This window comes from Corvus kubaryi, unplaced genomic scaffold (assembly GCF_017639235.1).
Source record: "Corvus kubaryi isolate FWS band 111438036 unplaced genomic scaffold, C.kubaryi_AGA036_p1.0 37256, whole genome shotgun sequence".
Taxonomy (NCBI): Eukaryota; Metazoa; Chordata; class Aves; order Passeriformes; family Corvidae; genus Corvus; species Corvus kubaryi.
Genome location: NW_024581076.1, coordinates 4,031,836 through 4,048,377, shown reverse-complemented (window position 1 = coordinate 4,048,377; position 16,542 = coordinate 4,031,836). Strand labels below are relative to the sequence as shown.

The following is a 16,542-nucleotide window of genomic DNA, read 5'->3' as shown; positions in this document are numbered from 1 at the left end:
TTGGAGGAGATTAAGCTGTGTCCTGATATTGACTGGAATAGAGTTCATTTTTTAGCTGTTAGGCTACTGCATAAAAAGGAACAGACTACCAATAATCATATTTTAATACAATGAGATCTGCCTTTTTTTAAAAAGATTTAGGTAATTTTAAGCTATTAGGTATTTAGTGCACCGGCCTTAGAGGAACTGAAATATCCCCATAAGCATTTATCTTTGCGCAGTTGGTTGATATATGGACTCTAAGAGACAAAAAACATGCCCATGACAAACACAGTCCAAGCAAAGGATGTCTGTTAGAATACTATTGCCAGATTTTCCATTATAAGAAACGACCTTTCACTCCATTTCAGAGATTTCAGATCTCCAGTGCTGACATAGAGGATAAGGAAATTCACATCACAAGAGAAAATGGCTTTGATTTGTCTTTTGAAAGAGATCTTCTTTTACTGCCTAATGTTCCAACATGTGACCCCTACTCTAATTGCCTATCTGCTACAATATGTTCAACATGAGAAGCCTTTTCCCTTTTGACTGAATTTTCTTTTTCCTTCTGCTAACATTTTTCTTTCTATAAGGAAATTCCATGTCTTTTTCAGACTTAGAAGTGCTTGAGTGAAACAGTTTCTAAAACAATATCTTAAAAAAAAAATCTTAAGTTTTGAGCTATGCCAGACTTACGAGGCAAAAAGTCCTTGCTTGGTAGTAAAAAATTGAAAAATAATGAAGGGAAAACGGAAAAGGAATAAATTTTCATTGCACCAGGAGAATTAGAAGGAAGCTTCCCATAAAAGATTACTTTCTTGAAGCCACTGCCTCAACAGGAAGATTCTGAGTGTCTAAATCCACAATGTGCTATTTCTTTGCAAAATGGTATGAGCCAATATCCAGTGTTGCTATTTGTGCTTAATAGCAATTGTGTCTCTACTTGGCATCATCTTGTCCAAGGCACTACACAAGTTTTATGTACCAGCTTTCTTCCAAAGACGTTGGCACTCACTGCAAACATCTGCTTCAGTTATCATGTTTCCCTTAAGCTCTTTGCAGCACTAGGAGAATCATTTCCCTCTGTATTTTTTTCTCACGGTTTCTCAAGGTTTTATGTGTTTTTATGCTCATGATCATGGGGATATATGCATTAGTCTTACCGCACATCATTAGAGCTACATATTCTTGATATCCACATTTTCCTCTTTCATACTTAATCATGAAATCCCAAGAAAAAAATATTCAGTTTGCTGTTGGTTTAAGAGTCCAACAGAGAGATGCACTGCAACACTACCACCCATCATGAAAGAACTAGCAGCTGAAAAAGTGTTTTAGATGTTGGCCTTACACATGTTACTTTTCTAAAGACACTTTTGATTTACTATAAGATATTCAGTATGTTCTTCTGTGTAGAAGAAAATCTCTATCAAGAACTCAAATAAAAGCAAATAATATAAGTCACTGCTAAAAGCAAACATCACTGAGTGTGGTATCTTTGCAAAAATAATTACGGAATTTTTTTCTCAGTATTCATCTGTGGAAGACTGAGCAAGGACCTCACCAAAGTGGGCAAAAGGAGAGTTACAGCCTTCACCCCACCAAAATGGAGTCCCACCTGTTCTTCATTTCAGGACTGTTTTTTAGTTCTGTATGCAAAGTGCAGTTATGACGGTGACCACTTCACGGGGAAAATAGTATTATTAAATGTAAATAAAATCATGCTTCTTATAGTGAGAAGCGTAGAGACAGGCCGTCTCTTTGAATTATGTGCCTGGACTTCCTTATCAATTGCTCATTTAATATTCTCATAAGTGGTCTTTGCTGAGGTCGTGTTCAACCACAGATTGACCAAGACTAGTGGGGTTGCTCTACTAACCATTCTGTTATCAAATGGATGATGGCTCTGAATTGAATTTTAGATGTCTGGAGTGTTTTCATTCTTTGATGCCTTCTCTTCTGGTGTTGTGCACTGGCTAATTTTACTTACTTCGAGTACAGCTCAATTTTTTGTTTCTTTGGTAAGTCCTCTTTGGATATATTCTTCTAGCAATGATCTGCACACAGCTCAGGGACTTGGAGGGAGCTGATTGCTTGTGAGGTCTGAATTTTGCTGAGATCATCTTTTGATATTGTCTCTGTGACAGAACAGGTCGTGCTTTAGATATGAACTCTGATGTTGCCTGGAGTATCTTTCATGCTCCTGATAAAAAGAAGAGGCCTGTTGATAAGAGAAGGAGCAGGTACCTGGAGCTTCTTCTTTGAAGTCCAGTGGCAAACCAATGAAACTGATAGTCTTTCATCAACTCCAGTGGGATTTAGGTTCACTTTTTAATTGCTCATCTGCTGAGTGATAAGTAACACATGAGATGGTGTTAAAATGCTGTTCTTTTTTTTTTGGGTCTTGATCCAGCAAACTCCTTAAGTATGAGCTCAACTATAAGTTTGTTTTGTCCTTGAAATAAATGGGGTTATTGAAGTTGTATAAAGCTGAAAGCAACTTGAAGTGATGTTTTAGATGGATCCATTATCCCAATATACTCCTAAATATGCATCCTTATACCAGATTGGCTGTTTCTCAGTTTAATGCTTCCACAAGAGGCAATTTGCAACTTTTAGCCTGGCTGGGATTGTGCTGCGCCCATTTCATCACTGACCATCTCAGTTCTTTCCCTCCCTTGGTTTGCCTTCTTGGAGAACTGCTGGTGAATCGTGGTGGGAGCAGAGCTGACTTAGGTGTGTTAGGCCTCTGTTGTTAAAAGGGCGGAGATGTTTAGGACTGGTACTACCACATGGTGTTATATTCTGCATTAGAGAGCAGAAGTGTGATGTTGTGTTCACTGTCGAGGATTTATTTTATTGTTTATGTCAACTTAAACCCACAAAAAATAAAAATGCAAATCCAGAAAACCTCCATTTTTAACAAGGAAAATGACCTTACAGTTTTACATCTTCCCAACAAGATGTGACCAACTATGGAATATGATATTTTGACAATGAACTCTGTCATCTTTTCATCTGATTTACACAGAACTTTATGGATAACAAGTAAAGTTTCTGCTTATTGCAGGAGGGTGGGGAATGAAAAAAAAGCCAGTGACTGTCTGAACAGGCTGCCATAAATACAGCTCACTTGGCATGCCTGTCCCCGAGATGAACTGATTTGTGGTCTGGATTCAAAAGTGTTTTACTGTTCTTTGCTTCTCTGTGGATTCAGCTATTTAGATCAGGCTAATTTTCAACTGGAGGAACTGAAGAGCTATTATTCTCCCTGAAGGTTATCTCATTTGTTTAAAAACTGGTGGCAAACCACTGACTGCTGTATTTTTTTTTTTTTTTTTTTTGAAGACAACAGCTATGGGGGTGGAGAGTTATATCTGGAAAACTCCCACATGCAAAATCCCAAGGTCTTTTCCTGAAATAACAAATACTTTCGCAAATAGTAAAATGAACTTCACCATGGTTCTCAGAAACTCTCTCCTCAGCTGTACCAGAGGATGAGCTCATCAGATTACACTCCATGGCATTTCAGAGGGTATATTTCTTGTCATAAAACATGTCAGAGTGTGGTATTTTTTCAGCCTTTACCACTGTATCAGTGTTGGTTGGACAACTTCCCCAAGGGGAAGAAAGACAGAAGCAAACTTACACACAGCACCTTAGGAAGTGAAGCTGAAATTCCAGAAACCTTAAGTGAAACTAAGTATTCCATATTGTTGGTTAGGTCCTTAGACAAGGTTATTTTCTGAATTCTTCTTCTTTCTAAAGGAGTTGAAACTTACAGACTCTCCTTGCTGGATATATCCTAGAACAGATGTCAGATTAGCTATTATCAGGTAGAAATTGCCTTTTGGGTTGGCTGGGGTTCTTTTTGTATTATTATGACTATTGTTTTAGTGAAGGAATTCATTTTCTGTTGAATGATGATGATGATGATACAATCAGACTTCTGTCTGTAGTAATAGGCATGTCATGACTAGGAGGAGTAGCTTTAAGAGGAAAGTGTTGATACTCTGCTAAAGCTCCAAAGGAAGTGCAGGCATCCAGAGAAAACACAGGATGAGATTTGTGTTTCTGATTGTTGCTGTTCGTGTAGCATGGTGTAGCTCGGAAAGGGAAACATTAGGTGTGCTGGGCACCTGTGGTGGGGACAGTTTTGAGACAAGCACATTCTCCTGAATATTGAACTGTACCTCCCAGTTCCCACTCTGACACCCAGCTGCACTCCTTGCAGGGGGACAAAGGCAAGCACTTCGGAAAATGCAGCTGCCTTGAGCACTTAAATGGGTGCTCCTCTAATTTGGACAGCTGGACTATCACGTATGCCAATATGTTTAAAATTAGTGGTTGCAAAAGAATTAAGAGAAAAAAAAGAGAGATTAGTTCAGATAAATAAAATACAGAACAAGCTGCTTCCGAATTAGCTCAGAGTCTCTTCAGGGAATTGCCTCACAAAAAGGATGTCTTCTAGATTCCTTCCCACTCATCTTCCTTATGAGATAGTTTTTCTCCCCCAGTGCAAGGATGTGTTTGTGCCTCCTGCCATCTAGAATATCTTCCTTCTGTGTATGGTCTAAATGGCCTTTTTGTCTTATGACTTAACACCTGCTTTTATTCCTTGTGAAATGATTTTGTATGCTTTTTAGTAAATGTGACAGGCAGTGCATTATGCACTGTCGTGTTTTATTTACTCCCATGAAGCGTTATGGAATACAGTTAGAATGTGACATTGAGGACACTGTGTAGTGCTGCACTGTGTTGTGTTGCAACATGGGACAGTTCAGTGCCTTGAAAGATGCACTGTCTCTCCCTTTGCCTGTATCTTTTATTAAGTGTTTTTTATCCTGACTTTCCCCTTGCCTAATGTGTAATTTCCATGAGTTCCCCCAGTGTATCTGATGAGGACAATGCTTATCTGCTTGGAAAGGTCTTATTTTAGTCTCATAGCTTTGTTGATACAAAAAGTGCGGGAGTTGCTCGCATCTTCTCAAGCTGTTTCCCAGATGCTTGATGATTCACAAGGAGCCAACCTCTTGAGAGTGAGTCTGGATTGACTGTGTTCTAGCTAAGCCTGATTACACTGTAAAATCCCAATAAAAATCCCCTTAGAAGATTCTAGCGTGTTTGATTCCAGAGCTGGCTACACCACTTCAGGTTGTAATTTAGTGCATGGTGAGGGAGGTGAGAGGGAATCAGGCTGTTTCCGAGCTCCGGAAGAGTCTGCTCCAGTGTCAGGGGAAGGCTCCAAGTAGCTTTAGATTTCATCCCATGTAGGCTATAGAAACAGTACGTGTGGTCATTCTCATCAAACATACTTTCTTCCTTTGTGGAACAAACTTTTCCTCAGAGTGCAATATTTGAATATCTCTTATTTTACTATCGTGAGAATTTTCTCCCCATGCTTCTCTCCAGCCTTTCCTCTAAAATGACTTTATAACTGCTGCATTTACCATGATACAAATAACAAGTCACTGTGCTTTGATTTTTAAGCTTCATGACACATGCAGCTCTATTGCTCCACGTACCTGTTCAACTTGGATACTGCAGAGCTGTGCCAGCCATGACATTTCAGCCCTGGTCTTGGTCAGGTGTGATTGACTTGCAGGCGGAGCACCATGGTCTGTGGGATTCAGAGTTGAAGTTAAATGAAAAGCCATGACAGACCCTCTTCTTGGTGTACAAGAGCGCAGGTAGTGTTCATTCTCAGCTGGTGTGCTGTGTAAAGTGCACAGATGTTTTGTTTGGGGGTGTATGTATGAGCACATTTAAGAGATACTGTCCCCAGAACTCTAATTTCAGCAGCTGACGACACCAGGGTAAAGCCTGTGCTAGGACTACCTGGGAAAAGGGAACTTCTCCCTCAGAATCATGAACCAGATTGAACCACACAGTGAAATGTATGGTGACAGAGGGAAAATGGCAACAGTTTGCTGTCCAAGAAAGAAGAGTAAAGGACTCTCAGGCACAGGAGGAGTTTTGCCATGTTTTACTGCAGTAACTTTTGTTCTGACTTAGGGAATGGTTGTTTCCACTAGAATTTGTTATCATCAAGTCTGTTTTATTTTTATCCCTTTTCTTGGAAATTTTGGATAAAGTCCTGTGAAATATCTTGTCCTCTTGGTGTACTGGGTGTTTTCAGAGTCCAAAGGTCCTCAGCATTTCAGTAAGAGCTCAGCAGTGTTGGCTGGACATTTTGTTTCATTCCAGATTAGGGGAAGAAAACCCCCACAGATGTCTTTTTTCCCCTTTTTTTAGAATAAAAGCAAATACAAAACAGACTTCAGCATAGATGTCCCTGATGAAAATTGCAACAAAACTAATAGGTGGGTGGTCTTTATTTTTACCAAATTGGTACTTTTCCAATGCAAATTGTTTGGTCAAAGCAGAACAAAACAAAACTGGCTAGTTCTGTACTTTGTGGGGTAGGGCTGCATTTGCTTTGAAAGGGTGACTCAGGGTGTGAAAGCATCTTAGAAAGATGTCACAATTAGATCTGTGGAGATAGTTTTATAGGAAACACGGGCTTTTGTCTTCTGAGTTTCGGCTTGTTTGGAAGCTAGAATTACTTCCCTGTCAGAAGAGTACAAGGAACTGTTGTTAGACAACCATGCTTTGCTTACAGCTGTGTGCAGGGAGGTATTTACAGCCAGGAAGCAGTGAAAAGTAACCTGAAAAATAGATGTGCTAATCATGAAGTTTGTACCATTTGTCTGGATTCCTGTTTTTAATGAGCATTCATAAAACAAGTATATTTATTTTATATAAAGAGCTTAGAAAACTTCAGTCACATGTTAGATTTTATTTTAAGAGTGAAGACTTAGATTAGTGTGTGTGACAGATGGCTGAGGCTGGTTGGTTTGGTTTCATGTTTCCAGTGTTCACAGAATGGCTTGAAGGAGATATTTTTCCCTCATTTATTCTTTCTCAGTAGCCAAATTCAGGAGAAGGCACCAGTTTTCTATTTCTATTGCTTGCAGTGGAACTGGAGGTTGACCTGGCATTCAGCAGAGTGATGTTCAGTTTAAGATAAAGACACCAGAGTTGGGTATTTACATGAAAACAAGTGTCCAAATTCATGTTGATCCCCAAACATTACATGGGGAGGGAGCACAGGTAGCTGTCCCACAGGTGGAGGCTCGGAGGTGTGTGTCTTGACTGGGAACTGAAACCTGCCGTGATCTCCATGTTGCCTTGGAGCTTCTAATCCTCAACATTTCCCCATACTAAAGCTGTTAATGCACGGAAGAGTGGTTGTTTGCAGTTCTTTGATGCAAACTGACCCGAATTCCAGTGTCAGAAACAGCTGGGCCATGCAAGTGTATGGTGCAACTGAGAAGACATTTTGACTTTTAGAGAGCTGGGTCTTGCCAAAGTTCCTGTAATCCTTGGAGCCAGGGATTTACAGCAGCAGAGGCTTTACCTCAGTATAAGTAAACTTTAGGAACAATTGAATATTTGCTCAGGCAGAAGCTGTGGAATTTTAATTAAGTAAAGACTTGGCTATTTGTCTTGAAATTACTGAGTAGGATGATTGGTGGGACAGAATCTGGCCTCAGTTACATCGGTATAAGCATGGAGTATCTGTTTGTGTTAATGAATGATAGGCAGCAAATGGTTCACACCGTATAAATAAAATCAAAACGTGACCTGACACGTGTTTCTGGGAGGAAATACTTAAACACAGTAAAGAAATTTAAATTCACCCATACTCACTTTCCTGCAGCCCTTCATAGCTGCTTTTGTTCAGAGGGCATTGCTCCCCAGAGCACAAAATTTGGGAAGCAGGGCTATTTACCTTTTTTATTTCAGTCTGTCTTACTTCATTGTTCTCAAGCTTGCAGCTTTTATTAAAGTTTAATTCTCTTTTAAAACCAAAGTGGTGAGAAGGAAATTATATACTCAATATAAATGTAAAAATAATGATACATTTCTTATAAAATAAAGAGTCTATATACTTGAGTTCTGGTGTTCTTACTGTTTAATAGGGGATTGAATTAAGAGAAAATACACTGTACTTCCTATTTAATAATAATTGCTCCTAGACCCAACTTTTTATAGACTTGAAATGCAAATAATTGTGCTGTATTATAAACTGTTGTGTTTTTTGCCTTCCTGTAACTGGAACAACATACTAATTTCTACAAGTTGTGACTACTAACAGAGAGCAATCACCTCACAGACTTGTACCGAAAAGAAGAGACCATCAGCGTGGCAGGGAATGGCTGCATCCACAGTCCTCGCTTCCCCAGCAGCTACCCCAGGAACCTCCTGCTGACGTGGCGGCTCCACTCCCCAGAGAGCACCAGGATCCAGCTGGCTTTTGATAATCAGTTTGGACTGGAGGAACCTGAAAATGAGATCTGCAGGTGAGTAGCAAGCGGAAGTTTGCAAAGGGCTCCTTAAGACCTCATTTGAACTCACTGGCATGAGACTGCAGAGCAAAACCAGGGCATCTCTGGCTGGGTCTAGGATGTCCTTGCAAGGAGGACAGACCTTTAAGGGGCCCTCCCAGCTGAAATTTATCGTTGAGTTTATAAATAAACTGAGCTTTCCTGGACCTGAAGCAGTTTTCTCAGATTTTAGTCCTTCTATAGCGTTTTAAGCACACGGTACTTGTATGCTCAAATCCAGCTATCTGACAACACAGGTACTACTTTAATAGGATTTTGTCCTCTATCACCACTGTCATGTTTCAGCCAGGCAAGAAACATCTTTTTCAGTAGGTGGAAGGCTCTAGGAGGTTTGAGTGAGTAGGTAAGCATTTATATTGGGGTGAGAAGGACAGATAAAAATGCATTGAGAAATATAATTATTTTCAAAGTACTTGCTTGTCTTTATTGCTACTCTTCACTGCTACAGTTCCTTTTAAAACTATTGAATATAGGTCCACAAACATCAGTGTGCTGGTGCATGCTGATATATATAAATCTATTTAAGCATGCCCTGCTATATTCCAGTTACTTTGGTTCCCCTTTTAAACAAAAGTGACCTTAAGCTCAGCTGATCTGACTGATTAACCTAGGTGGATAAACTGCTTTGCATTAGTAGAGTACAGAGGTGAATCTTGCCAACACTCACTAAAACAGTATAAATCCATGTGTTTGTATTTCTTTTATTCAGCTCTCTATTCTGTGGGAGAAAACAGGCTCCCATGCCCTCCAAAAGGCAGATTGCTGTGATGCTACTTACATAAAATGCTCAAGTCTCAGCCTCCAATTCTGCCTGATCATGTTGTTACTTACACCTTATCTGTGCAGAAAACTGGGTTGTTAGTGTTTCTGCACACCCAGCCTCTTCTTATCTTATCTTTGTCAAATAATTTGTGTTTGTAGGGTTTGGCATCTCTGCAGGCATCTTACAGGGTGGACTTTTTTTCCTTTATTTTTCTTTGTTAAATTTTCTGCATTACTGACAGAGAGAACGGTTCCTGCAGGTTTGTTTTCCATGTAGTAATAAAAGAATGCAGCCTAAAACTGGCTCTCCTTCCCTACTCTTTGGCAGGTCTGCTCTGCTCTGGTGATGTTGGTCCAAGATCAGCAGCAGAGTCAGTAACAACAGTATCCTCCCAGTACCCCAAATGCTTTCCCAGATTCAGAGCCTAATGCACACAGAAGCGGCCTGTTAATATTTACATAGTGGATAAACTGTAGCTGACCTTAAAGCATCACAACTTTGAAACAGAGGGTTAATTTACTGTGGAAAAAAGATGAAGTATTCACTGTCAAAAGCCATGAAAGGTGGTGGCACAGTGAGGGAAAGTCAAGCTGTTACTGGCATTATGTGCTTGGAGAACATCTTGGAAGACAGGCTGCCTGCTTTTTCCAGAGCAGCTAATTTAGAATGCAGGGAAAAGCAAAGACCTTCCATCATCCATAGTGTCTATAGAAGCTGGAGAAATACCACATCCTTTTCTGCCATAAAGTTTTCCCTAGAATTTCTGGAAGACCTTTATTTGGGTAGTATTATTTCCAGAGTGAGGAAGTTTTTGGTCAGATAGCTTGTGATAGCTTTAAATCTGCTAAGTACTGTGTGCAGTTAGATTTTTTGCTAATTCTCAATATATTTTTCAAAACTAGATCCTTTCTGCAACTTCAGCCCCTGACAATCCCTGCAGTGCTGCTTTAGAGAGACAGCCAGGACTGTTATAATTGAAATGAATGCCGAGAGCTGAGCATATGCTTGAAGGCTGGGCATACTGAACAAGTAATTCAGGACCTCTGCACCTTACCTTGCTTTTGTATTTGCTTTTGACCTTAAGTTTTTTCTCCAGAAAATTCCTAGTGTTTTCTTTTGATTTTTCATTAATGCTAATTATTGTAATTTGCATACTATTAAGACTGAACTGATTGAAATTCATTCAGGCTGAGGAATGAAAAGGTATATTTTAGCAGAGCTATATTTCTTTACAGCTTCTGAAGAAGGAGAGGAAATATTCAAGGTCTTACAGAATGTTCTAGAAGTGCTGTTAGCATTTCCACAGGCTCTTGATAAGAGATGATTCTGAAAAGCAATTAAATTACCCAGCCTCTGAGGCTCCTTGGATGCACAGAAGCAACTGAGAATATACCTACTTCCATGATCATTGCAGCAAAACCTCTGCTGTTGAAAGAGATACAAGCCCATCTCAAAAGTCCATGGATTTTCCCTGGTTTTGCTAGTTAGTCTGGCTTCTGGGCTTCCAAAAGTGGGGAGGCCAGTCAGGACAGCTTTCACCAAAGCTTACAAGGTTATCTTCTGCTGAACAACCCCTTGTGTTGCAATAGGCATTCAGTTTTTTGCTGCCCGGGGGGGTTGGAATGGATTCTTGGGAGCTCTGCTGGGTACTACATCTGTTACCACCAGGGACTGGGAGCTGGGGATAGTGGAGAGAGGTTGAGACAAGTTTACCCTTGCCTGGAGCTAAATTTTGGTGTGTTACAAAGAAATAATATTTCAGCAGAGTTCGGGCAGGTTGAAGTGATTCGGTCACGGTGGATCTGTTATTTTCTGTTCTGTGCAGTTTGGGGCTGGTGAATATAAAAGCACCAGGGTCGATATTCTCAAACCACATAGTACTTACGGGTTTTTTCTCGTGGGCTCTCAGCAGAAAAAGAAAAGCAGGTCTGTTATTTACAGAGCTATTCAGCTCCCACAACTGGGTAAGGAGGAGGGTACTTGGCCCACAGGCCTGGGGGTGGGAAGCAGTGCGTTGCTAGCAAGAATCACTTAACGGTCCTGAACTCCATCTTTGGAGGGAGCAGATGCTTTGATAATAGAAAACATTCCTGATAAAGATCTCCAGAGTTTTAAGGCTTAACTGTACTGTGAGGATGGCACTCAACCTGCCCCTCTTGTAATCACCTCTGCCTCCCTGGCTGCAATGTGTGGGGCCTCATTCTGGCTCCAAAGATATTGAGAGACATTTTGTCATAGATTTAGTAAGATCAGAACTGTATTCTCTGTCCTCTTTACTCTCCAGCTTAATAACTGTACTCCGCACTGCAGCACACAGAGCGGCTGCATACTTTCCTGCTTGAAAGCTAGACATAAATCTTTCCAAACCAACTACAGGAGCAATGTGACACCTACAAGGAAGGTCCTAAAAAGCACCTTTCGGTAGCATGCACTGCCCTGTGTCCCTCCAGCATCCCCCTTTGCTCCTGGCACAGTGGCTGCCCCGCTCTAGCCCTCCTACTGACACAGCAGGCGGGAGCCTGTGGCTGCCGCTGCAGGGAGCTGGGCAACCACCAGAAAGTGCACAAGTGCTTGCAGCTGCTCAGGTTGGGCAGCCTGCCTTAAATAATATTTTATCAGGTCTCTAAATTATTTACCCACCACATGAAACGCAATGTGTATGCTTACTGTATACTAAGCGCATGCAAGTGCCTCTTACTGCTGTTTTAATGTGGTAGCAAATACTGTCATGTTCCAGAAGCACAGAAATCAGTCATTTGAGCACTCAGGCAGTAGTTTGCAGCTTAGTTTATTTTGTGCCACATGAGCGTGTCCACCATTTGTAATATTTAGTCTGATGTTTTGGAGTGGAGAACAGGGAACAGTTGTCTTTGTGTCTCCAGCTGTGCTCCTGTAAATTTGCAAGCACCCTCTGTAACCAAAGTTAGCAAAAACTAATTCTTCATACTCTTTTTAAGGTATGACTTTGTGGAAGTGGAAGATGTATCAGAGACCAGCACGGTTATTCGAGGACGGTGGTGCGGACACAAGGAAGTACCTCCAAGAATAACATCAAGAACAAATCACATAAAGATAACCTTCAAATCTGATGACTACTTTGTGGCTAAACCTGGATTCAAGATATGTTACTCTCTTGTGGTAAGTCTCCTAGGGATAATAGGGGTGAGAGACAGATTGCAGTGTAAAAGAGCATCAGTTCTTGAAGACTGGATGGTGTAGCTAACCGTAGTATCAAAACACTAAATGACTGAAAGTAATTTTATTCCAGCAACTGCATTAATGCAGATCAAAGTACTTTTGACATCATGTCATTAAATATAAAATAAAGTCAAGTTCAGTTCAAGATTTACTCTAATAACATGTTTCAGAAGCACTAACACTTTCTATGCTGAAACTGCACTGCCACTGCCTTGAGAGATGCTGCACAAATAGCAAAGAAATGGCTGCCCTGTGAACCCCTTTTTCATGTTCATTTGAGGTCAAATAAAAATACCTTGAGGGGTTATGGCTGTGATTCTCAGATAAAGAGTAGTTTATTCTGCATGCAATAAAATTCTGCATGCAAGACAATGTGCAGGCTCAGACTGTATTTTTAACCAGATGTCAACATACCTCTGTATATGCAGAAGCATTAGTAGTGTATCATGTACTGTTTCAACGAGATGAAAACCTCCTCTTTTTTTGTTGTTTTTATTTTGGTTATGTTTTTAGGGAGCAGGAATGCTCAGTACTCTTAAGTAGATTTTGATACAAATATGTATTCCTTTGTATTGTCCTGATTAATATTATAATGCTTTTGGTGCAGTGTAGCTCGAAAGAGGCAGATTTTGCAAACACTCAGGAAATGGTAAGCATTAATTTATTATACTGTCATAATTTCGTTTTCCTATCCATCACACTTCTTGCTCCCTTTTTATTCAATCCACTGTCCTTTAACAAGAATAAGAAAACCTGGAATAGCAATAATGTTGTAACAGGAAAGAGTCATTGTTTGAGTCATTTCACTTCCATCTCTTGGCTTTGCATGCATGTATGCCTGTGTATGCTAAAAAGAGTTCATAAACAGCACATTCTCAAGACAGAGCAAAACTATAAAGATTTTGCTCCCTTGCATTTAAATTGTTAGGCTTCCAGTGGAATAAGGCATTAAATTGTAAGTACGTCCTGAGCTCTAATTTGAAGGTAATCTACTAAAACTCAAATTCAGGCAGAACAGTCTATGAAAGACCACTGGGCATAAAAAATGAGACAGTGAAGCATCAGCCTTTCTTTATGCTGTTTGTATTTCAGCACAGCCACAGAAACACTGCTGAATTTAGCATGTTTTATTCCAAAGAACATAAAGACAGGCAGATAGTATTAGACTTTTCAAAAAGGAATGTTATCACTCATAAGACACAGGACTCTCTGCACTAAAAAGCTCAGGAAAGGCTACTGTATTTATCTCATTTCAAAACTATGAGTAAACAGAGAATTTGCAATCTAGAAAATCTATTTACAAGAGTAATCTCTAAGTGCACCCTCTGAATGAAATACTTTATTTCAGAGAAGAGCCCTGTACAGGTTATTGGTGGTATTTGTGAGATGGGGGATGATTTGTACTTAGCTGGTTTTCAGATTCCAAACTGTCCAACCTAAAACTGCAGGATTAATACTGTGCAGAGTCAGCCCTTATGCCATAGTCCCCACAGTCGCCTAGAGCACAGTTCGTAGTTATGCTGAACACTGCTGACCCCTGAAGGTTGGACTCAGTGTGTTTCTAGTCAGTAAACCAGGGAGCATTAATGAAGCATGCAAAAACATATGGTATTGTGCATGAGATGAAATGAAGGACCTTTACACTGCCTTTTTTCCTTCCCTTCGTAACCTTCTCCAACAAAGGGCTACTTCTGGGGCCTTTCTTGGAACATGGTGCACAAGATACGTGCAAATCTCTTAATTCCCTTGCTTTTTCTTATGTTTGGAGTTTGGATTTGCATGGTAGTTGTTTATTTGTATACCAGACTGAAAATTTTCTGGAGAAAATAAAGCAAGTGATTTGGAATTTATTGATCAGCTCCATCTCCTGTGCATCGTGCCAGAATGACTGGGGGAATTTCTCACTGTTACTCACGCAGCCAAGCAGCCTTGCAGCCTGACTCCTTGGCCTCTCGTTTATAAATCTTCAAGGAAGTCAGTGAAGTTCACTACATTTGATGCAGATCAAGCTTTTACTTAGTTCAGCACTCTACATGAAGCACAAATAATGCACCACAGAGCTTAGCAGAAACATCCTTCATTATCTTTGTGTACTTGCGGTTTTTGTATTAACTTCACATTTCAGTACCATTTAGAGAAACAAAAGGGGATTATTTTTCTAGAGAATAATTAAAGTAGATTTGTATCACTTGTAGCACATTTGCCCTTCTGAAACAAGGTATAGATAGTAAACAACCCATGTCAGATGAAAGGGTTCAATGGGATTAAAACTCAGACTGATTCTGGAAAATACAAAAAGATACAAGGATGGTCTTTAACGGTATAAGGTTGAAAACTATATGTATACATGTGAATATTTAGCTGTCCCAATATAAGATAAAGGACCAGGGACAGGGGAGAAAAATCTGTGAAATAAAGTCTGACCATCTAGTTACAGCATTTAGCAACTTCGGCTTGCCAAGGCTGTCGCCCTCCACCTTCTTCCTCCTTCTCTTCCCACATCCCCTGTGTCTTGGCACCTCTGCCTCTGCTCTCCCTTCTGTGGGTCTGAGGGACTTGGAAAGCTGGAGGGGGAGCAGTGATGGTGGTCGTGAAGGCACGGGACAGGTCCAACGTGCTTGTGGCCAGCTGCCTGTCCCAGATCTGCTCTTCTCTCACAAAGTTATAGCACTCCCTGGAGTGGGAGCTCCAGGGTGGACCTGACTCCAGGAGTTTGTTAGTGAGTCGAGTGTGTCCTGCTTTCCGCTGCTGACCTCAAGTTGCCTAGGAGTCAAAAGTGTCCTAACCTCTCCGGAAAAAGTCCCTTCTCCTCTGTGCTGGTTCAGGAGGAGGTGGGTGTGCACAGCTGGGGTCTGGTCTCTACACTGGACACTTCACATTCAAAGCCCCCAGTTGTAACTGTGCAGTTTGTTGGCTTAGTCTGGGTATCTGCATAGTAAATTGTTTCCCTTGAACCTCTTTAAAAACTGCCTTTTCCTTTAAGCTTCACAGATCTGTAGAGCAAAAATGGTCTGGAGCAAGACCTAGATAGCTATTATGCGTGAGCCTCATTTGATTGCAAATTCGGTTGAAATTCCTCCCTATCATTATCACTTAAAGCCATTATTTCTTGGTACTTTTTTCATGCTTTTCTTGATTGAGTTGCCGTAGAAACATTAAATTGTATTATAGAAGGCACTGAGGTATTCTAGTATTTTTTTGTGGTTGTTATATTATTTTTTACTCTAAGGACATAATTATTCACAACAGTGTAGAAATACATGAAACAGAGGAAGATAAATAATCATTTCATATATTTCCCTTTTTCCTTCTGAAGTTTTTCCAATGTCATAATTCTGGAAGGGAGTGTTAACAAGATTGGATCCCATGTTTTACAACTTCATTTGCACGGGCATTTAGTGAAATCGTCTAGGAACTCATTCAGGAACATGTTTCAACAATAAAGGTGAATGTTTTGAATTAAAATTCTCAACTCTTCACCTAATTCCATTTTAATGAGACAGATAGAAAATGTTGGATTCCATTTGCTAATTACAAACATTATTTTAAGTTTATTGTAAAAGGCACTTATTTATTATACATTTATAACAGTAAATTGCTATTGCTTTACTGATTATTCAGTTAATCCTAAATGAAATCCATATTTTGGAACTTTTGACTAAAATCATTATTGGGAACAAAGGCTACCAAAAAGCTAGGAACATATGTATATGCACTTTTATAAACATGCATATATATATAAAGATATAAGGTTACATATATGTCTTTTTACATACATACACATACACGTGGTATTAAACAGGAGAACATAAGAGCATTTGTTCCAAGATAAGCTTAGGTGTCAAAATATGTATCAATGTGTTAAATCCGAAATAATTTTGCCTTGTTTAAAATGAAGCTTTTTGGATGAGGGAGCCATAAAGAAATTAATGGAATGGAGGAGCAAGGAATTTTGAGTTTGGATCCTTATTTGGAATTTTACAGGAAAATAGTTTTCTGCTCAACACCCTGGATATAGGTCACCACTCGTATGATCAAAAAGAGAGCATTAGTCACAAACAGGGGTAAGAAACCACAATAAAATGCAATTACTTTCCCATGCAAAGAATATTGACCAGTCAAAGTTTGCTCAAATTCTAGGCTTAAACTGTTTGATACTTGCCTGTTAAGTTCAGAAGAGAACAAACA

The 16,542-nt window shown here is 39.9% G+C and overlaps 1 protein-coding gene across 4 annotated transcripts in view; it reads left to right on the top strand.

The window, feature by feature from the left end:
* PDGFD (platelet derived growth factor D) overlaps nt 1-16,542 on the top strand; it is a 143,767-nt gene that overhangs the window by 73,298 nt on the left and 53,927 nt on the right. The window contains exons 2-4 of one of the 4 annotated variants that reach the window (XM_042023802.1): nt 8,162-8,348; nt 12,114-12,294; nt 12,962-13,003. In XM_042023802.1, the coding sequence (XP_041879736.1) occupies nt 8,162-8,348; nt 12,114-12,294; nt 12,962-13,003 (410 nt within the window). Of the gene's footprint in view, nt 1-8,143; nt 8,349-12,113; nt 12,295-12,961; nt 13,004-16,542 lie in introns of all 4 variants that reach the window. The other 3 variants (XM_042023801.1, XM_042023804.1, XM_042023803.1) reach the window with 3 other exon arrangements.